This window comes from Anser cygnoides, chromosome 4 (assembly GCF_040182565.1).
Source record: "Anser cygnoides isolate HZ-2024a breed goose chromosome 4, Taihu_goose_T2T_genome, whole genome shotgun sequence".
Taxonomy (NCBI): Eukaryota; Metazoa; Chordata; class Aves; order Anseriformes; family Anatidae; genus Anser; species Anser cygnoides.
The window spans coordinates 51,860,709-51,882,295 of NC_089876.1; the positions used below are offsets into that span (position 1 = coordinate 51,860,709).

The 21,587-nt window shown below is 39.8% G+C and overlaps 2 protein-coding genes across 7 annotated transcripts in view; one reads left to right on the top strand and one right to left on the bottom strand.

The window, feature by feature from the left end:
* Window positions 1–304: 304 nt before the first annotated feature.
* Window positions 305–3,904, bottom strand: LOC125184314 (cyclin-dependent kinase inhibitor 1C-like). Of its 2 annotated transcripts, none has more exons than XR_007168131.2 (2): window positions 3,767–3,904; window positions 305–393 (listed from the first exon to the last, which is right to left on the bottom strand). XR_007168131.2 is itself a non-coding variant. In XM_066996134.1 (2 exons), the coding sequence occupies exon 1, from the start codon at window positions 3,099–3,101 to the stop codon at window positions 2,652–2,654; it is 450 nt and encodes a 149-aa protein (XP_066852235.1). In that variant the 5' UTR covers window positions 3,102–3,437; the 3' UTR covers window positions 305–393; window positions 2,593–2,651. The 2 variants fall into 2 exon arrangements, 1 of the variants encoding a protein (XP_066852235.1); XM_066996134.1 differs by lacking the exon at window positions 3,767–3,904 and adding an exon at window positions 2,593–3,437.
* KLHL2 (kelch like family member 2) overlaps window positions 2,913–21,587 on the top strand; it is a 57,718-nt gene continuing 39,043 nt past the window's right edge. For 2 of the 5 annotated variants that reach the window (XR_010831167.1, XM_066996132.1), the window contains exons 1-4: window positions 2,913–3,045; window positions 5,284–5,409; window positions 9,866–9,972; window positions 14,461–14,582. Coding sequence is in view for 3 of the 5 variants with exons in the window: in XM_066996132.1 (XP_066852233.1) it covers window positions 3,023–3,045; window positions 5,284–5,409; window positions 9,866–9,972; window positions 14,461–14,582 (378 nt within the window). In the remaining 2 variants the exon portion in view is untranslated. Of the gene's footprint in view, window positions 3,046–5,282; window positions 5,410–6,336; window positions 6,356–9,865; window positions 9,973–14,460; window positions 14,583–21,587 lie in introns of those variants that run through there. The other 3 variants (XM_066996133.1, XM_013175249.2, XM_048076199.2) reach the window with 3 other exon arrangements.

Sequence of the window (21,587 nt, forward strand, 5' to 3'; positions counted from 1 at the left end):
GCTGACACATTTTACTTTTTCTCTCTCTGCCTACTCTCCGATACATATTCTTCTGCAGTCTGGTCCCTTTCTCTGTCTGCTGCATGCACTTCTTTGCTTTTCATTTTCACATTACTTTCCAATGTAAATCTTCTCAAATGCATTCATGTCTTTATTTCAGTGGTTCTCTGAAATTTTAAATATTGCATTCTTCTGGAAAAATGTCTCTTACACTAGAGTAAGAGTAAGATTATTTAATGGTGATATTAGTGCTAGAATCTTAGAGAAAAGAATGCGGTAATGGGTGATGTCTGTGTTGACCTCAAGTCCTGTCACGAATTGCACATAAATCCTGGTGGATCTATACAGATGCAGGGCTCTTGCTTGTAGAGAATTCTGCTGCAGGATGGTAATCTTATTGGGGGTGAAGTGCACAGGCAAAAAAAAAAAAAAAAGGATAAGTACCCTGAAAGATTTTTGGATAAAAACAATTTATTTTTACATAATTTTTATACAGAAATTACCTACAACTAAGTTCAGTAAGATACAAATGTAGTGAACAACCCAACAGATCAGGAAGTGAGGATGGGCCTGTTTTTTTTTTCTGTTTGCAGCAGCAGCAATTTAGACAGGTATTTAAGCCTCCAGTTCTAGCCCTTTCCTTTCCTCTTCCTTTTTCACGAAATAAATCCCAGCCTTAGTAGCATCTTACATCATGTATCTTCTCACAAGTATTCTGCCAAAACTGTTAGGAGCTATGACTTCTAATATCTTAAAAGAGTAAATGTTCTTACAGGCATATTTTTGTCCTTTTTGGAAATGTCTTCTTAACCTGGGTTTGTCAATTAAAAATACTAGTAAGGGCTTATTTCAGTGTTCCCTGTGACTAAACCTAACAGAGATTTCTTCTAGCACGACCATGGCAGCATGGCATGTGATCCCTTAAAAATGCTGATAGGATGGCATATATGTGTGCAGATACTTAGAGTTTTACCAGGATTCCTTGTCATTTGTAGGTCTCTGTAACTTGTGGAACTATCTTGCCAGAAAGCAGAGCTTTGCAGGCATAGCTTCATTTTCAGTGGATGTACTTTGCTGACATGTGTAGCATTTCTTTATCAGTAAAGCACCTCCAGTGTCCATGTATCTGAAGAACCGTGCAGTTGTTAATAAGCATTGGCAGCATTCCTTAGCATTGTACTCTAAAACAAGTGGGAAGGGCCCAAGTGTTGTTACAGGGGGAGACGTAACCACAGCAGTGAATTTTCTCAGTAAATGCAGTGATTTGAATTGCTGCTGCATAAACAAAAATGGCAGCTGTTTTATCATAGTCAATAAACTTAGACTATTTCCTTTCAAAACTACTTGTACACCCCCGCATATATTTAAATCCATTTTTTTTTCTCTAAAAGGTCTTTCCTAAGCTTAAGAGAGATTGGATCAGGTGTAATCCCGTAAAAATCCAAATACTGTATTCAAATATCTTTTCTCATGGTTAGGTATCTCAGTTGTTTTGCCATAACCACACAATGTATTTCGGATACAATCATTTCTGTTACAGCTGTATATGAGTCCTTTCAAGATTACTGAAGTACAAAGACAAAATTTAGGAAAAAATAGATCCCTGTCCTATTTTTGTTTCTTTTTGATGTTCTGCATCAAAGGTAACTTCAGCTAACATAAAACATTTGGCTCAAAAGCCAAAGAACTCTGCAAGAAAATGAAAAAAAATCAGTTTGGAAATGCTTAATGTTTGCTTAAGAATGAATACTACTGAATAGTTCTGCCGTGTTAACAAGTGGCAGAATCTGCAACTGCCTGCGTGCTCGTAGGATCTATACGCAGGTAATATGCAGAAATGTTTCCTCGTTAGGTTCTAGAGAAGTTTACAATGACTTCATAGTCTAATGGGGATCCTTCACCACAGTGCAGTCTATTACTGGTAAGATTCGCGCAGGTTTTGCAGACAGTAAAAGCTAGGACACTTGTCTCATGAAGTAACAGTGCACAAGTTTACCCTGGGATGCGGAAACCTGAAGAGATGACTCGACAGTGATCAGCACTACCCAATCCACCACGGCCAGACCTGCTGATGAATTCGGACCTCATCCATCTATACCGTGCCCCGGGGAGCAGGCTGAAAGGAATACTTTTAAAGCTTCATTTGAGAATGCGTTATTGCAGGCTGGTCCCTGTGGGGCGGACTGCCATGCAAGCAGGTTTTGGTGTTTCTTTCAAATCTTTAACCAGTAGCTCGTCTTCTCCAGTACAACCCAGAGGCAAACCTGGTTGTCTATTGAGAACAGACTAATTCAGCGGATGTGAAGCACAGACTTTGTAAAAGCAGGCACTGGCAATTGTGATGATTTCATTTAGAAAAGCCTTCAGTGGAACCCCATTTAAAATTTTTTGAAGTGTTCCCAAATCGAACATTAACTGAGAGAACTTGAGGAGGAAACTAAAACTGCCTTTTCCTAGAGGGGAATATTACTAGAGATTTGCAAACATTAAGAGAAAAATTAAAATGCGTTTAGTTTTAGTAGCGTGATTTCATTAGACACGTTGGTGAAGACTTTAGGTATTCACATGTAACATCCTTCACCCAAAAATCACCTGCCATTTTCTGCTTTGCCTCCTGCTTGAAACGCACTGCCCTCAACCTCCTCTCGCTGCTAGAAATGGAGCATTGGGGTCGTATGCAGCTTTCTCCTTAAGGCTGAGCAGCACCTTACAGAGGCTGAAGTGCAGTGAGCTCCTCGACACGACTGATGGCAGGGGTCCCGCACCACCCGCTCCTCCTCCTGCTCTTCCTCCTCCTCCTCCTCCTCCCCCCGCAGCACGCAGGCGCCGTGTGGCGGCCCCGGAAGCGGCAGCGCCGGCGGCTCCCGGCGGGCCGCAGGCAGCGGGGCTCCGCCGGCCGCACCCGGCGCCGGGGCAGGGGCAGGGGCAGGGGCAGGGGCAGGGGCAGGGCCGGGCCGGGCAGCGGCTGGCATGGTGCTGGCGGCCGCCCGCCGCACCCGCAGCCAGCCCGGGACGAGCCGCCATGGAGATGCTGCTGCCGCCCGTGTGAGTGCGGGACGGGGGCGGGGGGCGCGGGGCGGGGGGCTGCTGGCTGCGGGCATCGCGGCGCCCCGGGAGCCTCACGGCTTGCAGCGGCGGGATTTGCTTTTTTCCCTTTTCCCCCCTTTTTCCCCCCTTTCCCCCCGTCCTCCATTCCCTCCCCCCTTTTTTTCTCTTTTTTTCTTTTTTTTCCTTTTTTCCTTTTTTTTCCCCTTTTCCCTTTTTATTTTTGTTCCCTTTCCCCCCTTTTTCTTTCTTTTCTTTATTTCTCTCTCTCTCTTTTTTTTTTCTTTTTCATTTTCATTTTTTTCCCTTTTCTTCCCTTTGGAGGCAGCGGCGCACCGCATCCCGCCCCTGCCCGCTCCCCTCCGCAGCGCCCCGGGCCAGCCGCCGGCCCCGGGTGCCCGTGGGGAGGCGCTGCCGCCGGCCCCGCCGCCCCTAAAACCCCGTCCCCGGCTGGTCGCAGGGCTCTGGGGGTTGTCGCAGGGCTCTGTGGGGACGGCCCCGGCCCTCCCGGCTCGCTCGGCGCCGCTGCGGGGGGCTTGGTGTCTGGGTGCCTTTTAAAAGCAGGTCGCGGGCAGCCGGCGGGGTATTAGTGCCCCCTGATGTCACCCGTCCTCCCTGTCGGTTTGGGGGTGAATTCAGTCAGTAGTCTGCCTGAAGAAGTGTGTTAGATGGGATGGATCCTCCGCACAGCAACATGTGTGTGCGTGCTGTAACATCTCACCTGATTTCTTTTTCCCCACCGATGCAATACTGCTCCCTGCTGCTGGGCTCCTTGCAGTCCTGAGTCCTGTCACGTCCATGAGCTTCAAACTTTTAATTCTTACCGGCTCCGTGGTGCAGTGCGGCCGTTGACTGCTAGTTTGAGTCCAGTAGATGGGCCTCACTTGTTAGCTGTCCGTTACTGCCTGATGCGCTTTTGTGCTCTTTTGCTCCAAAATATTGTAGCTAGTTTTGGGATGATGATAAGTAGAGCCCGCAACTTTGCTTTACAAGTTGTTGCAGTGCACCAAATATAGTGGTACAAGTGAAAATCTTAAATTAATGATCTTTGAAGTTTTCTTTAAAGCTTCCTTAGACGTGCCCAAGTAAAAAGTTTCGGGTATGGTAGAAGGGACGTTGGGTTTCTGGGAGCCCATCCATATGCTCAGTTCGACTATTCTTACTTCAAGCAAGCGAGCAAGTCGGGTTTTTATTTCATCAGATCTCTGATGTACCAGGGTCAGTTGCCCCACCAAGAGACTATAGTGCCCAATATATTTTGCTTATTTCTAGTTCGGAGGTTCAGGAATAAAGTTGTATTAGTATAGGTGAGCACATCACTTATGTTAAGGATTTTCAAAGTAGAACAATAATCACATTTATCTTGTAAAGGTAGCGTTGTGATTGTAAATGTAGAACTCATTGGCTTGGCTTGAAAAATCCACTTGCCACTTAGACAGTTGTAGTGACTGAGAGGTATACGTAATCATTTTGCTACAGAACTAACCACCTGTAGAACTGAGGTGTTTCTTATATAAAGAGTTCATTGTAGATGGAGCTAATGATTCTTCACACTGCTCAGTTTTTCTCCTGCTATTTTGGGTGGGTTTTTGAGAGTGAGAAAATCTAAGATTGGTCGCTTTTGTTTTCCACGTTGAGTGGATAAGCAAAACCAACCAATTTTTTGTCACCTTCATTAATGTTTCATGCTGCTGCTAGGGAAAGCCCAAAGAATTAAAGTAGCCATCATGTGGCCTTCCTGTCAGAGGAGATGACCTGGAAGCTGCATGAACCAGTAAGCGAGGTGCTGGTGCAAGGGCAGAGCTCTGCTCTGTTATTGCAGGTGGCAAAAGTGTTCAAAGACCGAGGTGATGGGTGGTGTGTTCTGCCATCCGTCTGTACTGGTACTAGGCTAGTAGTTGCAGAGCTGCTGCTTCTCCCCTCGTTTCAGAGTATATTTGAAATATTCTAGGGCATCGTTTGTGTCTTCTGTAATGGAGCTTATTGTTAGCTCTGACTGCCTCTGTCAAACTCACTAGCGTTGGTCACCAACTCATTGCTCCTAGGGAATTCTACCTACTTCTCCTCCCACCATATGCTGCTGGTAGAAGGGAAACTAAAATTACCTGGAGTAAAGAATAAGCTGAGCTGCAAGTCCCATTCACTCCCTTCCAAAAATAAAGGTGGCAAAACCAGAGTGATGATATGGGGGTGTAGAAAGAAGTATTAACCTTTTTACTTTTTATTTTTTTCTTTCAGATGCACCAAACTTTGCCATCAGAAGCCCTTGGATCTGAAAGATGATAACACTGAAATTCACTGTCCTGTTACAGTGAATCCATGGCACATGAAGAAAGCTTTTAAAGTTATGAATGAATTAAGAAGGTATTACTTCACTGTATACACCTGCCTGGAGTCTGTAATACACCTTTAGTTTCAATTACATTTATTAAGTTCTAAAAATGGAATGAGCAATTTCAGAAGAGTAGCTGATGGGGAAGATTAGATATACAATGAAGTGACAGATGAATGATAGTCACGTGATAATAGCTGTAATGGGTACAGTATGTTTCTGCTTTTCGTAGGTTAATCGAACTAGGTTTCTGAGGCTTGAAAAATGCTTAGAGGATGTATTTAAGGAGTTACACCTACTGATCCTGTCTTTTAAGTAGTTGATCCCAGGTAGATTCAAAGTGACTCCATGAATCGAGGCCAAGGCTCTTCGTGTCTGTTGTTGACTTTTGTAAAGGTCTACGAGCTAGAAAAATGTTAAAATTTTCTAATCCGGAGACGTAGGTCACAGTCTAACAAATGTAAAACTAACTGACAGTAGGCTTTCTTTGCTTAAGTATCTTTCTTTTGCATGGTCCCCTAGGAACAATTTATGAACTCCCAAGTCAAATGCTGAAAGTCACTTGATAAGTTTTGTAAGACCATGAGTGATGCTACCATCAATTTCAGCAAAACTGGAGGACTGGTGCTAATGCTGTTCTTAGCACCCATATTGATTTATTTTCTACATATGAGTAGGTGAGATGGTGTTGAAAACTGTGACAGCTGGTAATTAGAGCTCACAACTGAGCTCTGGTAATTAGGACTCACAGCTATCACTGACAGTAGTTCAGCTTTATAGCTAACAGCAACAATAGAGAAATTAAATAAATGTTTCTGCAGCATAGACAGTAGCGGAGGGTGTTAAAATCCTGTAGCCGATTGTTATTTCCCATACGAGATTAACAGTTGGAGAGGCTTCACCTTAGACAACGACAGTAACTGATACCGTATTAAAGTGTGCCACTGCCTTTGATCTTCAGATCTTTGATCTGTATGGGTAAGTCTTTAATACTATGGTAGTTTAGATACTGGGATGAGATCAATGTATTTATATAGCTGTGACAGTTTGTACGGTACTGGAAGACTGGAGAAAATCATGCATTGGCTATAAATGATTTGAAGACCCCTCGAAGACTTCCATACTTGAGGATAATGGGATGGAAGCAGAAGCTGCTTTTCTAGTATGTTACAGCCTAATTACCTTATGCTGGAAAGACTGATGTTTGTTGCTTCACCTTACTTATGCACTCTTGGCTTTTCCAAGGATCCCAGAAACCACATTCACTGTCCTGAGGAGCACGGTAGAGCCTAGCTAGAGTCACTGGCCCCTGACTTCCTAACGATGAGTAAGAGTTTAGATGAAGACCAATTTCTGAGAAGGAATCTTGGCATACAGCAATTTGAGCAGGGAGAAATGTTACCTGCATTTTGTCGCCTTGCAAGTAAAATATGCATGGTCTTCTAGCAGAGTGCATTGTTGAAGGGCATGGATTATTTTCAGAATATACTTTCATTTCCATGGTTACTTCAATTGGGATTGCAGTAGAAGCAATCTGAGCAATTTTCCTACATATATAAATAGTTGAAGTTTGAACAAGAGCAATGCCATGCAAACCCTAACCATAGTTCTTATTAAATAAGGTAGTTGATGCAGCGATGTTTACTGTTTAAGCTTAGCATGGCTTTTAAAATGGTAAGTGCTAATTAGATGAGATTATAAACATCAATTTTTGCATGTATTTCAAATTGAAATAATCAGCTGAAATATTTTACATATGTTTCAGACTTCGTTGCTCTAAATGAAGACCTAGCATTAATCAAGTAAATGATATTTTTGATATTATTGACTACTTAAAGTGGATTCTATCTCAGTTCTTTTCATTAGTGTAGCACAAGAAGGCATTTGCCAGAGGTGTGCTCTCCAGAAAGTAGATAACTAGTGAAGAAATTGTCTGCTTAAGTGTTTGAAACGCGTTGTGTTTGCAATGCTCAAGTCTGTGAGTTCACATTACTTTTTTGGCTGATACCGACTTACCCAGTTCTATTTGCCCCTAAGAGGATTTTTCTGTGCCTTCAAATTTTGACAAACTTGAATAATTTTGTCCTTGGTAATTTTTATCATTTCATTACTCACCGTCACCTCAGCACTGAGTCAGAGGGATCATTAGGATAGCTAATTAGTTCTTGACACACGAAGAAATTAACCTCTAATGCCTATCTTCGCTCTTCATTATAACTTGCTTTTATGACAATGGAATCTGACCTTGCCTATGTTTATTTAAATTCTCATTCTTACAAACAAGACTTTATCAGAATCTTTTGAAGATGTGGGTAACGACCTTCCTCCATATAAACCAAAATAACCTGAAAGTTAGTAAACAGTAATTATTTTGAAATCTATTCTTATTTTTTCCCATTTCTCATTTTCTCTTTTCATCTACCAAGATGATGTAGCACCATGACTATGTTTGTTCGGTCAGTCTATACAAGAAACTTGTTACAATATTGCTTCAAAAGGCAAGCTTTTCTAAAATATGTTAGTGTGTCCTGGTGAAATGGATGTGCTGAGTTGCTGTGGGAGCCACAGGATGCTTGCACTGGAGCACATGAACTAGTTCATAAATTGTTTCTTTGTTTAGTGGTTTATGTAGCTTGTCAGCTTGTAGTAGCATTCACCCAATGTTCATGTTCACCTAATGGCATGTTCACCTAATGCAATTCCAAGCTAGGGATGAATCTGGACTACCCCTAAGTTGCTTCGTCTATATTGTGCAATGTTGTTAACTGGCTGCAGTTTTGCATTGATGTAGTTCTGTTGCTTCTGGCTTCACAGGTAGCTTTGGTATTTCTGTGCAGCTAAGGATAAAACCTTTTCTTGCTGTTGTCAGGATAAGTGCAAGAATCCCAAAAAATTGGATAATTTGCCTTTGGTAACTGATGACCTCTCATTTGTAGCTTTCAGTGTCAATTTTTGTATAATAAATGTGATGGTTTTTCTCAAGCTCCTCTGGTTCGTCTGGATATGGCCATTACCTTACATTATATGGCTTTTTTTTTGATAATAACCATACTGCATACTAAACTTAGGAGACTTAGATGATTGCTGTAGGCATTATGAGCTGAAAGAGGTTAAAAAAAAAAAAAAATATCTGGTGCTTGGTTTGCTGTATGGCCCCGAAGGTTAGTTGTGGCTGCCAGAATTTTTGGTGTGTAACCTGCACTAGGCCTTCTTTCTTGAGGCTGTGCTCAAAGAAATTGGATGGTTGCAGTGGCTGGGCAGCTATAGTGTTTTCTTGGGACGAAGGTGAATATCTGAGCAGTTTGGCTGACAGCTCCAATTCTCTATAAGAGCAAAAATGCAACTGCTTACCCAGTCTGTGCTGCTACTCTGTGTGGTAGTTGCAGACCGTGAGAAGGTCTGCTTTCTGGTTGCAATATTTGTTCAGGAAAGGTAAAAAGTTATGTTTTCCAAAGCACTGAGAATAAGGACTGCTGGATTGACACATAGGTCTAACACTGTCCCTAAGGAATATGTGCTGTTAAAGTGTACTGTCTTCCCCGTCCTTGATTACTTGTTGCTCCAGCTCTGAGTTTTGTCAGTTGTATGCTACTGGTGCAGAGAGACTGCTGGAATAGGAGGGGAAGAAAAGGTGTCTTTGACTTGGACTATTTAGATGGTGAGGAATTTCAGGCTTTTGGTGTTTTTTGTCTTTCCATCAAGAAAATCGGATTATGAAGAGTACACTTGGCGGTGGATTTAACTGGAAGAGGTATATCCGATACTTGTAAACTGTGTTGGAAACATCTGTGCCAGCAATGGCTCTCAATGAAATACTACTTTATTGCAACAGAAGAGGGAGGAAATGCAGATTGTGATTGTAAAGGACAAGAAAGCAAATGGATGTAGTGAAGGAAGGTGGAGTCAGGCAAGACAAGAAATTAAACACAATACATTCTAAACTAGGTTGAGTGAAAAAATAATTGCTATTTTATACAAGAACTATGTATGAAAAATGCTTGGAAAGCAGTAAATATAGAGATGATTGGGTACTGATTTTTGGACAATTAAGTAGGCGTGAGCTTCCAGAGTAATGTGACACAGGCATCAAAACTAAAGTTTGGATTCTGTGTTATCTGTAAAGTCTTATTTTTTACCTCAATTTTTTAGTTTTGTGTATGTCAAATTGTTTACAGGTATCCAAAGAAGCCCAGACTTCCAGGGAGAAGGCTTATAAATTGCGCTGATATGAATTTTTGTTATTCAGTGCAGAAAACTTATTATCTGTGGAAGAAATCACAATTCAGTTGTTTGCTTTTGTAAAGTTCTGTGTACCCAAGCACCATCTGTAATCCTACTGAGTAATCGCCATGAGGTTTTGTAGCAAATTTAAAAACAATGCTGTCTGCCTGCCTCTTCTGAGGGCATGAAGGGAGAAATCGTGTTATTTTGTACTTTCCTACTATGGTTCGCATATGTGAAATTGCTTTCTCTGATATTTCTAAATAGTCAAAACTTGCTGTGTGATGTGACGATAGTAGCTGAAGACATGGAAATTGCAGCGCATAGAGTTGTGCTAGCCGCCTGCAGTCCCTACTTCCATGCCATGTTTACAGGTACCAAATGTTTCAATATTTACTATGTTCTAATCCAATCCAATTGTATAATGCACAAAATTAAATAACTTTTGCTTTTAGGATCTCATTTTATTTTTAGTTAAGACAATAGGAACTTTTTATGAATTTATGTGCTATCTGAGGACATACTGGCAATTAAACCTCTGGTAGCATGGCAAATAATTTTTAAAGCCTTCTTTATTTAAACTCATTTAAGTTTAATAACTTCAGTAAGCTGGAAATAGTAGAGTTGTTATACTCTTGAAGACTGTAGTAATTTGACTTGTACAAAAGAAGATTAAAACAACTTTCATGTGAATTCTGAAGTAAATTATGTCCTTTAACAACTACCATTGCTGCATTCTTCAGTTCATGAGTATTCTAGGCTTTTAGTAGATAAGAAAGCTTTCTGTGGCTTTGGCTGCCTGTAGCTGGAGTGCATGTTTCAGTCCACTTAGGATAATTCTCTGTGACAGAGGTACTCTGCATCATTGCCACAACTTTTCTGTGCAGGCTTGATTCTGCCTCTGCTTGCTCTGCGCTGATCAAGTTGTTGCTACAATAGGAATGCCAGAAGGCTTGCTAAGCTAAAACAGAGTTGGATTTATAGTACCCTACAGCTGAATTCCTTTACTGTGGGTTTAATTCCGTGACGGTTATAAAGCACATTGAAATCATGCGGAACTTGGAGTCAAAAAGAGAATGCTACTAAATGCTTGTTAAAATTAATTTTGAAAGTTTTGTCTATTCCTTTTCAAATCTTGTGCTGGTTTGGTCCTTAATGTTGCCTGTTTGAAATTAAAAGAATTCTCTGCAATGTATTATTTCAGAGCACCAGGTCAAACGGAGTAAAAAATGTGACTCTTGGCATGCCAGTATGCAAGCAAAATGGAGTTTTAATAACTCTAATTGTATGTAACTGGAAGACTGATATAATTTGAAATACTGTTGTGTCCTGGGGAAACAGCTGATTATTAGCAAGCACTTTACTGAAACTGAATAAGTATAGAGTTCAGGATAGTTTTGATTCTGTACACAAATGTTATGACACAACCAAAGGTAGGAGAGGAGTCACTAGGAGCAGAAACAAATGCTTTCAAGTTGTGTATAAAACCTCACAAAGCTTCCACTTAAATAGCTGTTCTTCTAATAGTTCTTCAAGTTTGTGTGCATAGTTGAGACAGACATTCCAGGTGACTAATACATTCCTTCTTAACTTCACTGATTTCTTTAATTTTAAAATGAAAACAGATGTTTATACAGTTCATCACCTAAGTAATGGAGAAACACAAGCCTCTTAAATTAGTTCTGCATTAAAGATTAATTATTGTCGACTGTCACATTGAAAATATTCTTTACTCGTCGTACAGGTTCATTTTCTGCTTTCTGTGGCATACAGCAGCCTGGTTACGACATTTCTGCTTGTCTGAGTGCCCTTTCTGTGAGGAAGTTTATTGCCCTTCAGGAGTGCCAATGCAGTAGTGTCTGTGGCCACTCTCCAGGTGGAATCACTGAAATCATGGTTCTTCCCTTACTTCACTCCCTCTTGAAGTTTTGCTTGTTTTATGTTTTCAGACATAGATCTTCATTGACCCCCTGTGGAGTGGGAGGTGGGAATGCTCACTTGAGGAAAGGGTGTAGTTGGTGAACCACATCAGTGAGAGTTTAAATAGAATTTATGTGTGGCTTCAAAATGTATCAACAGATTTTATACTACTATTACATGCTGTTCTCAGCAAGGACCAAGTGTCCTGTCAGTAGATTTCATCTATTCTTCACAGAAATGATCCTGAAGTTCTTCATAATTATCTCTGAGAATCCTGTGATTCACACCTCTCAGGTGGAGTTGTACTCTGATCCAGCAATCTGCAAGTTCAAATAAGTAAATTTGATCCCTTAACCAGCTACAGGGTTACTTGTTCTTGACTAGAAATTAGAAGATTATATTTAGGCACATATTTGCAGGTTACTTCCATCTTTCTCTGAGTCATTAGGTACTCGTGGCTGCGCATTGTAGGGTTTAGCATAAACTGCGATCAAAACCTCTGACTTTTTTTTCCCTGTTTGCACTTCTAATAGTAGAAGTAGCAGTAACTTTTTTTTCTGGGTATTTAATAGGGCCTTTTAAAGTTACAAAATTTAGTAAGTTAGTAACAATTATCTTGTAAGCCAGGGCAAATGGGGAAGAAAAATCAACCATCCAGGAGTATGTTACCAGGAATAGTTTTTTTGAGAATTCTTCAGTGAAATTCTTCAGAAATATTTATCATGATCCTGAATCAAATATGCCTAAATGATTAGAGGAAAGAATGATGAAACATCATTGAAGGGGCACTTCAGTGGGTGACCTGAGTTTATTATTCTCTTTTGCCACAACCTATGTGTGGAGAAAATTGCCTATCGCTAGGCACTTACCTGCTCTCTTCATTTCTATTCTCCAATTGTAAAATTGTTGTTGTTTTTTTAAATAAAACAAACAAAACAAAACCCCACACCTTCCTTACGTTACTGTTGCGAGCTAACCATATTAGCTTTTAGATAGCCTTTAGTAATTTCAGCTCCCCAATTGCTCTGCAGCTCCTGCTTGGGAGGTTGGAGTAGCCCAGCACTTTCCTTTCCATCTCACTAACAACTCTATGAGGATATTGTGGTACAGCTGTCCATGACACAAGTGCTTCAGAAGGCTGAATTCTAGACTGAGAATGCCTAGCAAGTGAGTCGATGGTTTTCTGCATATGGTCGGTCAAAGTCTGGATCATGAGAGGACTCATTCAGCATCGTAGTAAGACCGCATCTCCTTTTAGCACAAAAAGTAGAAGCCTCCTTTTTTTCCTGTAGGTACCGGGCAGTATTGTTAAACAGAGAAGATGCCTATCCATGGCTTCAGAAGCCTTTACACAAAATCTGAAAATGAAACCAATGTGCTTGCAGAATATCCAACTCTGCTCTCCCACACACATGATTTTCCGAAGGGACCACCTCCACAGCAGCTTGCATAATAAATAACTTGCTGCATGCATGCTCTGAAGATCAATAGGTTTAATCTGTGTCAAAGAAGTTTGAACTTAGAACACAGGGCCCTGCAAAGAACATGCTACAATCATCTTTTACAGGTGTAGGGAAATGTTTCAGAAGAGAAGGTGGAAGAAGGCTGTAGGGGCTGGATTTTACTCTTTTTCTTGTGATTCATCATCAGGGCTTTCCAGAATGCTAGCAACTGGTGCTGACATTAAATAGTAGTACATTGCTGTAGGTGGTCTTCTGCACTGCCTACCAACTTTAGTTGATTTAAAATAAATTCCTTAGCCTTTGATTTAAAATAAATTCCTTAGCCTTGAGGTCAAAAAGCAGCATGAATAACAGTAACAAATTTCTTAGTGATGCTCTGGGTAAAGTACGCTGTCTGTCATCGATCCTAGAGGACATAGGGTAAGAAACAATGAAAATGTGTGTACTTCCTCAAGAAGTATCAGCAACGATAAGCATCTTATGGTTCTCTTCCTCACTGTCTGCTCTATGGTTGTGTAGGTTAAATGTTACCTTCAATTCCCTTTTCTCTAGATGTTACTGGGGAAAAAATAAAGACTTATCCAGTGTAGAAGAAGAACAAATGGATGTATCCAGAGATAGGGATTTACTTTTCCAAAGTGAGAGTTTATGTATATCTGTCAATGTCACCAGTGTAGTTCGTATTTCACTTCTCAGTGCAATTTGGTGCAATAAAGGGTTAAAGGTCTGAGATGCCCAGATGTGTGGTTGGTAGTCACAGAGAAGGTGTAGTCCTTTCTTCACAATGTATCCTTAGGCAATTACTTTGGATGCAAACAGAATGTTGCATTTTGAGAAACATCATATTTTAGAAGGTGGAAGCTATTTGCAGGACTTTCTATGAAGATCAGTTATGGCATACAGCCAACGTGTCAGCCTCCACAAAACAAGATCTAACAAGTTTTCCCTTGCTTTCCATTTTATCTTAGTTTGAGTTTTAATTCTTAAATCAGATCTGTAGCAGAGGGAATAATAAGTAGGCAAGCCAAGTATGTATGTTAATTCTTCTGTGGGGATAGAATTTTTCTTTTTTAAAGTAAAATGACCCCAGACTGCATTTCGTACGCTCCTTCTATTAAGAAGTTAATAAAGCAAGTGCATTTAATTGATTTTTTGCCGGCAAAATGTTTTTGTATGTGTTTGAATTGAAGAGTCTTATTTAGGTTTGATAACAACATTTTACTGATATTGTATACTGGCAAAAATAGGTCAACAGTAGTAAAAGTCTAACGCAGGTAGCATTCACATGATAGTAACAGTCTTCTTTTCTCCTTGGGAGAGATGAAGGGAGGGAAAATTGATTTCTTATTAAAGTTGCCTTATTGTTACAACTGATCATACACAAACATTTCTATTTTAGACAGGAGTAATTACTATTAAACTATTAAATTTGACCTGTATTTCTACCTAATTTACTTGACTACCAAACTGTATTTGTAGGTGAGATGAGTGAAAGCCGAGCAAAGAGAGTTCGAATAAAGGAAGTCGATGGTTGGACCCTCAGGATGCTTATTGATTATATTTACACTGCTGAAATTCAAGTTACAGAAGAAAATGTGCAGGTAAGAGTGAGAATATTTTCTGCAACCACAGAGTCACTTAGTTTGCCAGTGTGGTTCAACTCTGAGGGAAATCTCTTCTGCAAACCAGAAGTTTTTCAGACTCTGTGCCTACAAAGTCGTACTGTTTAAATTCTGGGTCATGTTGAAGGACCGTTGAAATAAATGAAGTCTGTTGATTTTAATGGGCTTAAGAATCAAGCCTCATGTAATACAATAATATAGATGGTCTACTCAGCCTAAAAATTAATGCTGTCAGCCACCTCTGTACCAGCCCCTCTCTGATACTTTAGTGTAATTTGCTTAAAGAGAGGTAGATCTGCTCTTAAATGTAAAACTTGTCTTCCAATTAGTGTTCTGTTTGTCAGAATTATTTTTTTTGCTAGCCTTCAGAATAAATTATTTTTCCTGCTCAATCCTGTACCTTGCCAATGGCCTGTCATGCAGGAATTTTTAGCTTGTTCTGATTATTTTTTTTAAATCAACCAATATCTAGCATGAAGGTTTTTGCTCATCCCACACAAGTAGAGCTAATCAGTTTTTCTATTCAGCTGTGCCAAAAGCTAAAACTTCAATTAGAATAGAACAAACATAAGCTTAGAAAAACAGAGCTTATGTTTTCTAACCACAGATCCTGAAGACAAGGTAGATTTTACTTCCACTATCTTCTGAGATTCAGCTTAGATTTTTTGGTAAGTTTAAAAGTAGTTACATAACAGGTGATACACTTAATTTTCTTGTTTTCCTTCTTGCTTCTATGCCCTTGTTTCTGCTTTTGTTCAATGCTAGCAGTCATTTTGTTGCTCTTGCAGGGCACGAATAATGTTGCTATATTTGGCATTGAAAACTTCTCTTGTGATTGTGCATTCTGAAATTATTGGCTTTTAGTGGGCATTAGGCTGAAATAAATAGCTTCTTACTGACTGTCGAATCAGATGGAGTCACTGCTAGTTTTACCTATGCTTGACTGAAGGCCTAGAAATGGGGTTTCATACTACTAACTCAAATATCCTACTACTAAGCCTTCCAAGTTTTAGATCATACCATAAGGTTAGTTTGTTACCTTCTTAAAGAACTGTTTACTTCTGGTCTGATGATGGGTGTATGTAGTGAAAAATCTTTCTGAAATTATGCTGTCTTGCCCATCCTGTGTTTGTACAAACCCTGGGCAAAATCCAAAGGTGTCAGAGGTTGCCGAGTAGATCTTTTGGGCTTGATCTTGCTGGCTTTTCATCCTTAAAGCAGAATATTCTGTCTTGCTGGCACATCTTAATGGCCGTAATCTGGTACTTCTGATGTGTAACATCAGACTGGGTTTCAGAGGCAGCCTACTGTGTTCTGGCTGTAGGTATTGCCTAGGAGGAGGCAGTTTAACCTGATACTGTCAATGATAGCTCTTCTTTGTTCATGGGGAGTAAAAGCCAGCATTCTCTTTCTTTCTCATACAAGACCCATTCAAGACCAGAAACTTCCAGGTTTAAAACTCCTAAGTCTGATATGGCTTTTATTTTCATAGCTCCAGATTGCCTGCTGCTTGAAGATAAATAATGATTTTGGGGTTGGTAAAATAAGTAATATGGTGTGGTGAGGGATATTACACATTTGTGGTTACTTAAGTACTGGGAAGACAGTCAAGCTTTTAAGTGAATTTGGATTTATGGCAATATAGTTGTGTTTTAATGTCAGTATTGAATATACTTGTAATATTGTAATGAATGTAAAACTTTCCTTCCTTTGTCACCTTCATCATCTTTGTTTTATTAGTGCTAGCATGTACTGTTTATTTGCATTATGGCAGGAACAAACACAATGGCAAAACACCAATACACTGAAGCAAGTCTTTTTCCTCAAGTTTGAAAGTCAAGGTGGCAAAACTGTGAATTTCTGAAAACTTAGAATCCTAGCACAGGCTCTCAGGCTTCAGTTAAAGCTGTGTTCTCTCCATAAACGTGTTGCATGCTTTAGTGCTCAATTTTGTGTCCATATGTATTGCTAGAAGGTGTTGTGAACTACCGTAATGGTTCAGAATTTATTTTGTTGAAATATAGTTCCATGAAAACCTATGCCATGTCACCCTAACTTTGTATTTGTGCTAATGTGCTTGACTGGAGCTTCAGCTTGGAGGTAGCATCTTATGATTCTCATTCTGATATCCTTCATGGGATTTCAAGTGTGTTACTCTGCCTTTTCAGGTTATGCATAGTAAGAATTAGTGTTGAATTCATTTCTAATATGGGATGTTTGGAAAGGGTGTGAACGCTTCACATTCAAGTGATGCAGAATTGCTAAGCAGCCTTTGGCACGAAAACAGCTACACTGTGTATTTATGAATAACTGATTATAAATGAATATTTAATGGAGTAGCCAATCTCACTGGTCTTTGTCAACAGGTGAGTAACGAGAAGCTTCTTTCATTAATACCTTACTTGATTTAGACATGAACAGGAGAGTTGTCCCTTAAAGCTTCTTTGGAAGTTCCAAGTAAGAACCATTCTTTTGTTCCCCACTATTGTGTTCTCACTTGTATGTTTTTGAGCAAGAAGGATTTAGAAAAGTCGGGTGTAATCAGTGAACGAGGAGAAAAAATTTTACTTAGTGCATCAAACTGTCAACACTGGAGGAGGCCCTCAGCGCTGGTTATTATTTCCTACATAAGTTAAATGTAGAAGAAAACAGTTGTTCTTAGTTCAGTGTCAATCAGTTTTCCCCACGCCCCCAACAGTTAGACAGCTGGTATATGAAAGAGATGTATGTTCTCCATTTTCTTCTAGTATTTGTCCTTCATTTAAAGTTACTTATTTTATCGTTCCTCAGTAATGGCACTCACGTAGCATAATGCTATACCAGTGTTTCTGTCATTTTTACTTATTATGTCACATTTTCCTACATACTCACCTCTGTTCTCCTTTTTTTTCCCAGAAATGGCATTAACTGTCAGACCTGATGCTGTATCACGTTTTAAGAAGGGATCATAAAACTTAATGTTTTCAGAAGGCAAATCAACTTTCTTGCACATGAAATTTTTTCAGTTCCCATATAGGTACTAACTACACGCAGTGCACAACGTGGGGGAGTTAGTTACTATAAGAAGCTCATGCATGAGTAACTCTCCCACACGATGCGTATGCATTTCAGCATGTATTTAGTCAGCCTTACACCTAGGGTAAGCCGAGCAAAAATGTATCAGGGCAGGAACATGAGAAGAAATTCCTGCATATTATATATTCCTGAATAATATATATTGCAAATACATGAACACACAATATAGGTGTATGTTTCCTTTATAACTCTCAACTGTTTGTGCACAGATTGCCATCTGAGGCATAAGGCATGCTTCCATTCATATTGTGTCCTAGGGCATGGTGATGAGAGTTTCCAGCATGCTTCACTCGAGGTGCTCTAAGGACAGTGCTACTTTTACCATTCCTGATCTTTACTGGATACTGACTGAAAGGCAAAAATAAAATTTTGTGCAGCATGTTACATTCCTTGTTTGTTCCTCTCCTGAACATTAAGATGACTCAGGGTCAAAATACTGAGAATAAATTTTTATGTTTAGAAGTGGTCTGTTTGTGATGCATCACCTACAGTTTTATGTGGGTTGGACATGTAAAAATGATCTCTGTTTCAGGGCTAACAGTTTCTTCTGAAACTGCTGTATTACCAGAATATCCAAATTGGTCACAAAATTGTGTTTTTCCTTAAGCCTGTCTTTTGTGGTGATTTTAGATTCCCTCCTTCAGTACCCTTTCCACTAAGGGACAGATACACCAGTTTATTGGATTTTAATTCAAAAGGGGGGTCAGGATCATAGAATGGCTTGGGTTGGAAGGGACCTTAAAGCCCATCCACTTCCAACCCCCTGCCATGGACAGGGACACCTCCCACCAGACCAGGTTGCCCAAAGCCCCATCGAGCCTGGCCTTGAACACCTCCAGGAGTGGGGCATCCACAGCTTCGCTGGGCAATGTAATCACAATGGGATTACCAGTTCAACAAATTATGGTACATCAGCTACACAACAGCAGCTGCTTGTGGTTTTACCTTCAACAAAATATAAAAATTATTTAGTGTAAGACAGTTTGTAAGACTCGCATTACTCTACTTTGTATTTGCTAGTCTTTGAGCGCTTACTGATCAAATTAGTATAGTTGAAATTCCAGTGAGCTTCAGAGCAGTACTGTCTTTGTATTTGAGCTCAGAGTCAAAATACTTCTGGGTATATTTTGATGCTTACCAAGCTTTATCCTCAGACGAGATATTGTGTATACAAACTGGTGATTAAACTAGCAGTCTTTTTGTAAGTTAGCAGAATTGTGACGTTAGAAAGAGCATAAAACACATGCTGCATGTTTCTTGAAACTAGATTTGTTTCAGGTACCCAACTTTGAATGTTTTCAAGAGTTTCTAAAGCCTGCCATTAAATTATACCCTTTGAACACTGAAGAGCATCTCATTTCCTGTATTGGATGAATGGATGCCCATTACCTTCCAAAGGGTTATATTCAGTTTTCTTTTGAACGTAGCAGATTTTCCAGTTTAGATGAGGTAGACTTTTCCTTTCTAGAACTGAAAGCTGCCTGTACTTTACAAACTCATGACTGGGCATCGTAAGAGGAGAGAGTTCATTTAGGTGCTTGAGCAGAGACATGCATTCTGTGTCCTGGAAGTGTGCCTGCTGCTGTGTAAGTGGGTGGGAGAGATAAAAGAAATATTTATTCTACAGAACTGAATGCTGTGAAGCTTTCATTGAATCTTATCATAAGGTAGGTTGGTTCTGTTTTAAATATATCGCCATATATATATATATATATATATAAATAAAAGTGTGTGTGTGTAACTGCTTTGAGCCAAGGGAATGCTGAAACTGCTTCCACAGGAACTTGGCTGTTCTCCTTTAGAGAGCCTATGAAAGAGTTGCCTGGAAAAAAATGCTGCAGTTGGTTTAGGAACCTAAGAAGGGTAGGGAGGGAATGATTTTGGTCTTGATGATCGTGCTGTAAGTGATGATCATAAGTAAATCCCTACTGGTCATAATTAACACTCTGAATGTCACCAAGACCAACAATTTATATAGGTCCAAAACCTCCCCAGTCAGACTCGCCACTGAAATGCGGTACTCCAGAAGATAAGCTTATCGTGAATTAACAGCAATCTCTGAATGGTTTTCAAATAGAGTGTTATACACCAGACAGTGCAGCTTGGTGATGACAGTGTGGGTAATGATAGCAAATTTCGTGGCTAGAAACAGTCAGTCTTCTAGCAGATGCATGTAACTCAATAGAACTGTTACTGCTGTACCACAGGTTGAATTTGATATCGCCTAAGTTTGCAGGCTGGCTGTTGATAAAGGCTTTCTGTTTACCTCAATTTGCCTTTATTTACTGACCACAATTACTTGGTGACAGCATTTTGAAATTATTCTTCAGACAATACTTGTACTTCCTATTGAAGTCTTGGCTATATTATTTATCAATTGAATAAAAGTTTTGAGTTAGCAGATGTATCTTTTAAGACAGTGCCATCATGTCTCTCCCCACAGTACCAGGTCAACTTTTTGATCTTGGTTTAGCTTCCAAAGCCTTTCTAGAAATGCCACTTGAATGTTTTTGTGATGAGAAAAGAGCACAGCCAAACTTGTGGCCGTGTATTCTTGCTGTTTAGCTGCTGCTGTTGGAAGCAACATCCTGGGCCACGCAAGCATCGTTTTGAGCCAGCAGGGCTTTTCTTAAGAGGCTTCTTGCTAAGTTTGGCATGCTTGTAAAGGAGAATGAAGTTATTGGTCAGAAAATACTATTGCTATTGAATAAAACAGTGATACTTTTTTTTTTTCCCCTTGTAAATGACACATTTTTTGGAGTGAATACGTTTACTGTAATCTGTTTCTTAAGCCCTCCTGAAATAGCAACAGAAAAGGTGAAGCAGTATCACACTGATTTCTTTGTGGTAGTTGCGTTAGATTTTTTTTTTATAGAAATATCTCTGACTGTAATGTAAAGTTTATAAATATCATTGACAACATCTTTTGAGCTGAAATCTGTGAGTTGGTATTTCCTGTGATGGGGATTTAACTTGACAGTAACTCTCGGCACACAGTTTTTTAGACAGACTGTTAGGCCAAATGTTCATTAAGACTATACAGCCATTTTTCAAGCTGTTCATATAGTTTTATTTTTCTGAACTGATATTGAATGTGCTGTAAACTTAACATTTTGGACAGGTTTGGCTGATGACAATTGATGGAGTTGCTCTAAAATGGTTTTTATTTCCATGTAAGGTTAAATAACATGAAATGTGAAATTGTCATACTATGTGACTTGTCAGCACCACCCAAACAAAAGTGGTCTTTTGTACTGTGGTCTGGTGCCTCAAATTGGCACAAATGAAATCTTGTGTCAATATTTTGACCTGTTAAAGATGTGATAATCATCCTCCATGCTGCAACCCTGCAGCAAGTACATGTCTGGAAAATGTTAGCTAACGTGAAGGGCCAAGTGTTAAACCATATACCTGAGCCCTTCTTCTGTGAGTTCCCGTGGGTACAAGATATTTTTTTCAAGATACAGCTTTTATAAATGAGGTACAGGCACACCACGTCTCATCAAGCAGAAGCAGTTAATGCTCTGACTAAATTGTGAGTTGCATTACTTTTCATTTTAGATGAAATATCTCTGTCAGATACGTGTGATTAACACCGTTGTCTGTAACTACTGCTTCAGCTACTGGACTATCAACTTAGAATCAGGGCTAAACTTCAGGAATGCCAATACCAAACATTTCTCTTAATAGCACCAAGGTATTTGAAGACTGGTGTGTCCTAGAGCGCAGTCACCCAGCCTTACTGCTTGCTCCTTTCCTGAATTTCATGGGTTTTGCCCCTGGGAGAACATTTGGGGAAGAAAGAAAAAGGGAAGGCTGAACGACAGCAGTATATATAGAGATCTTAAGGACAGAGGGAGAGGGTATCTAGACTACTATTCTTTCAACTTCTTGGTTGATGAAACATCT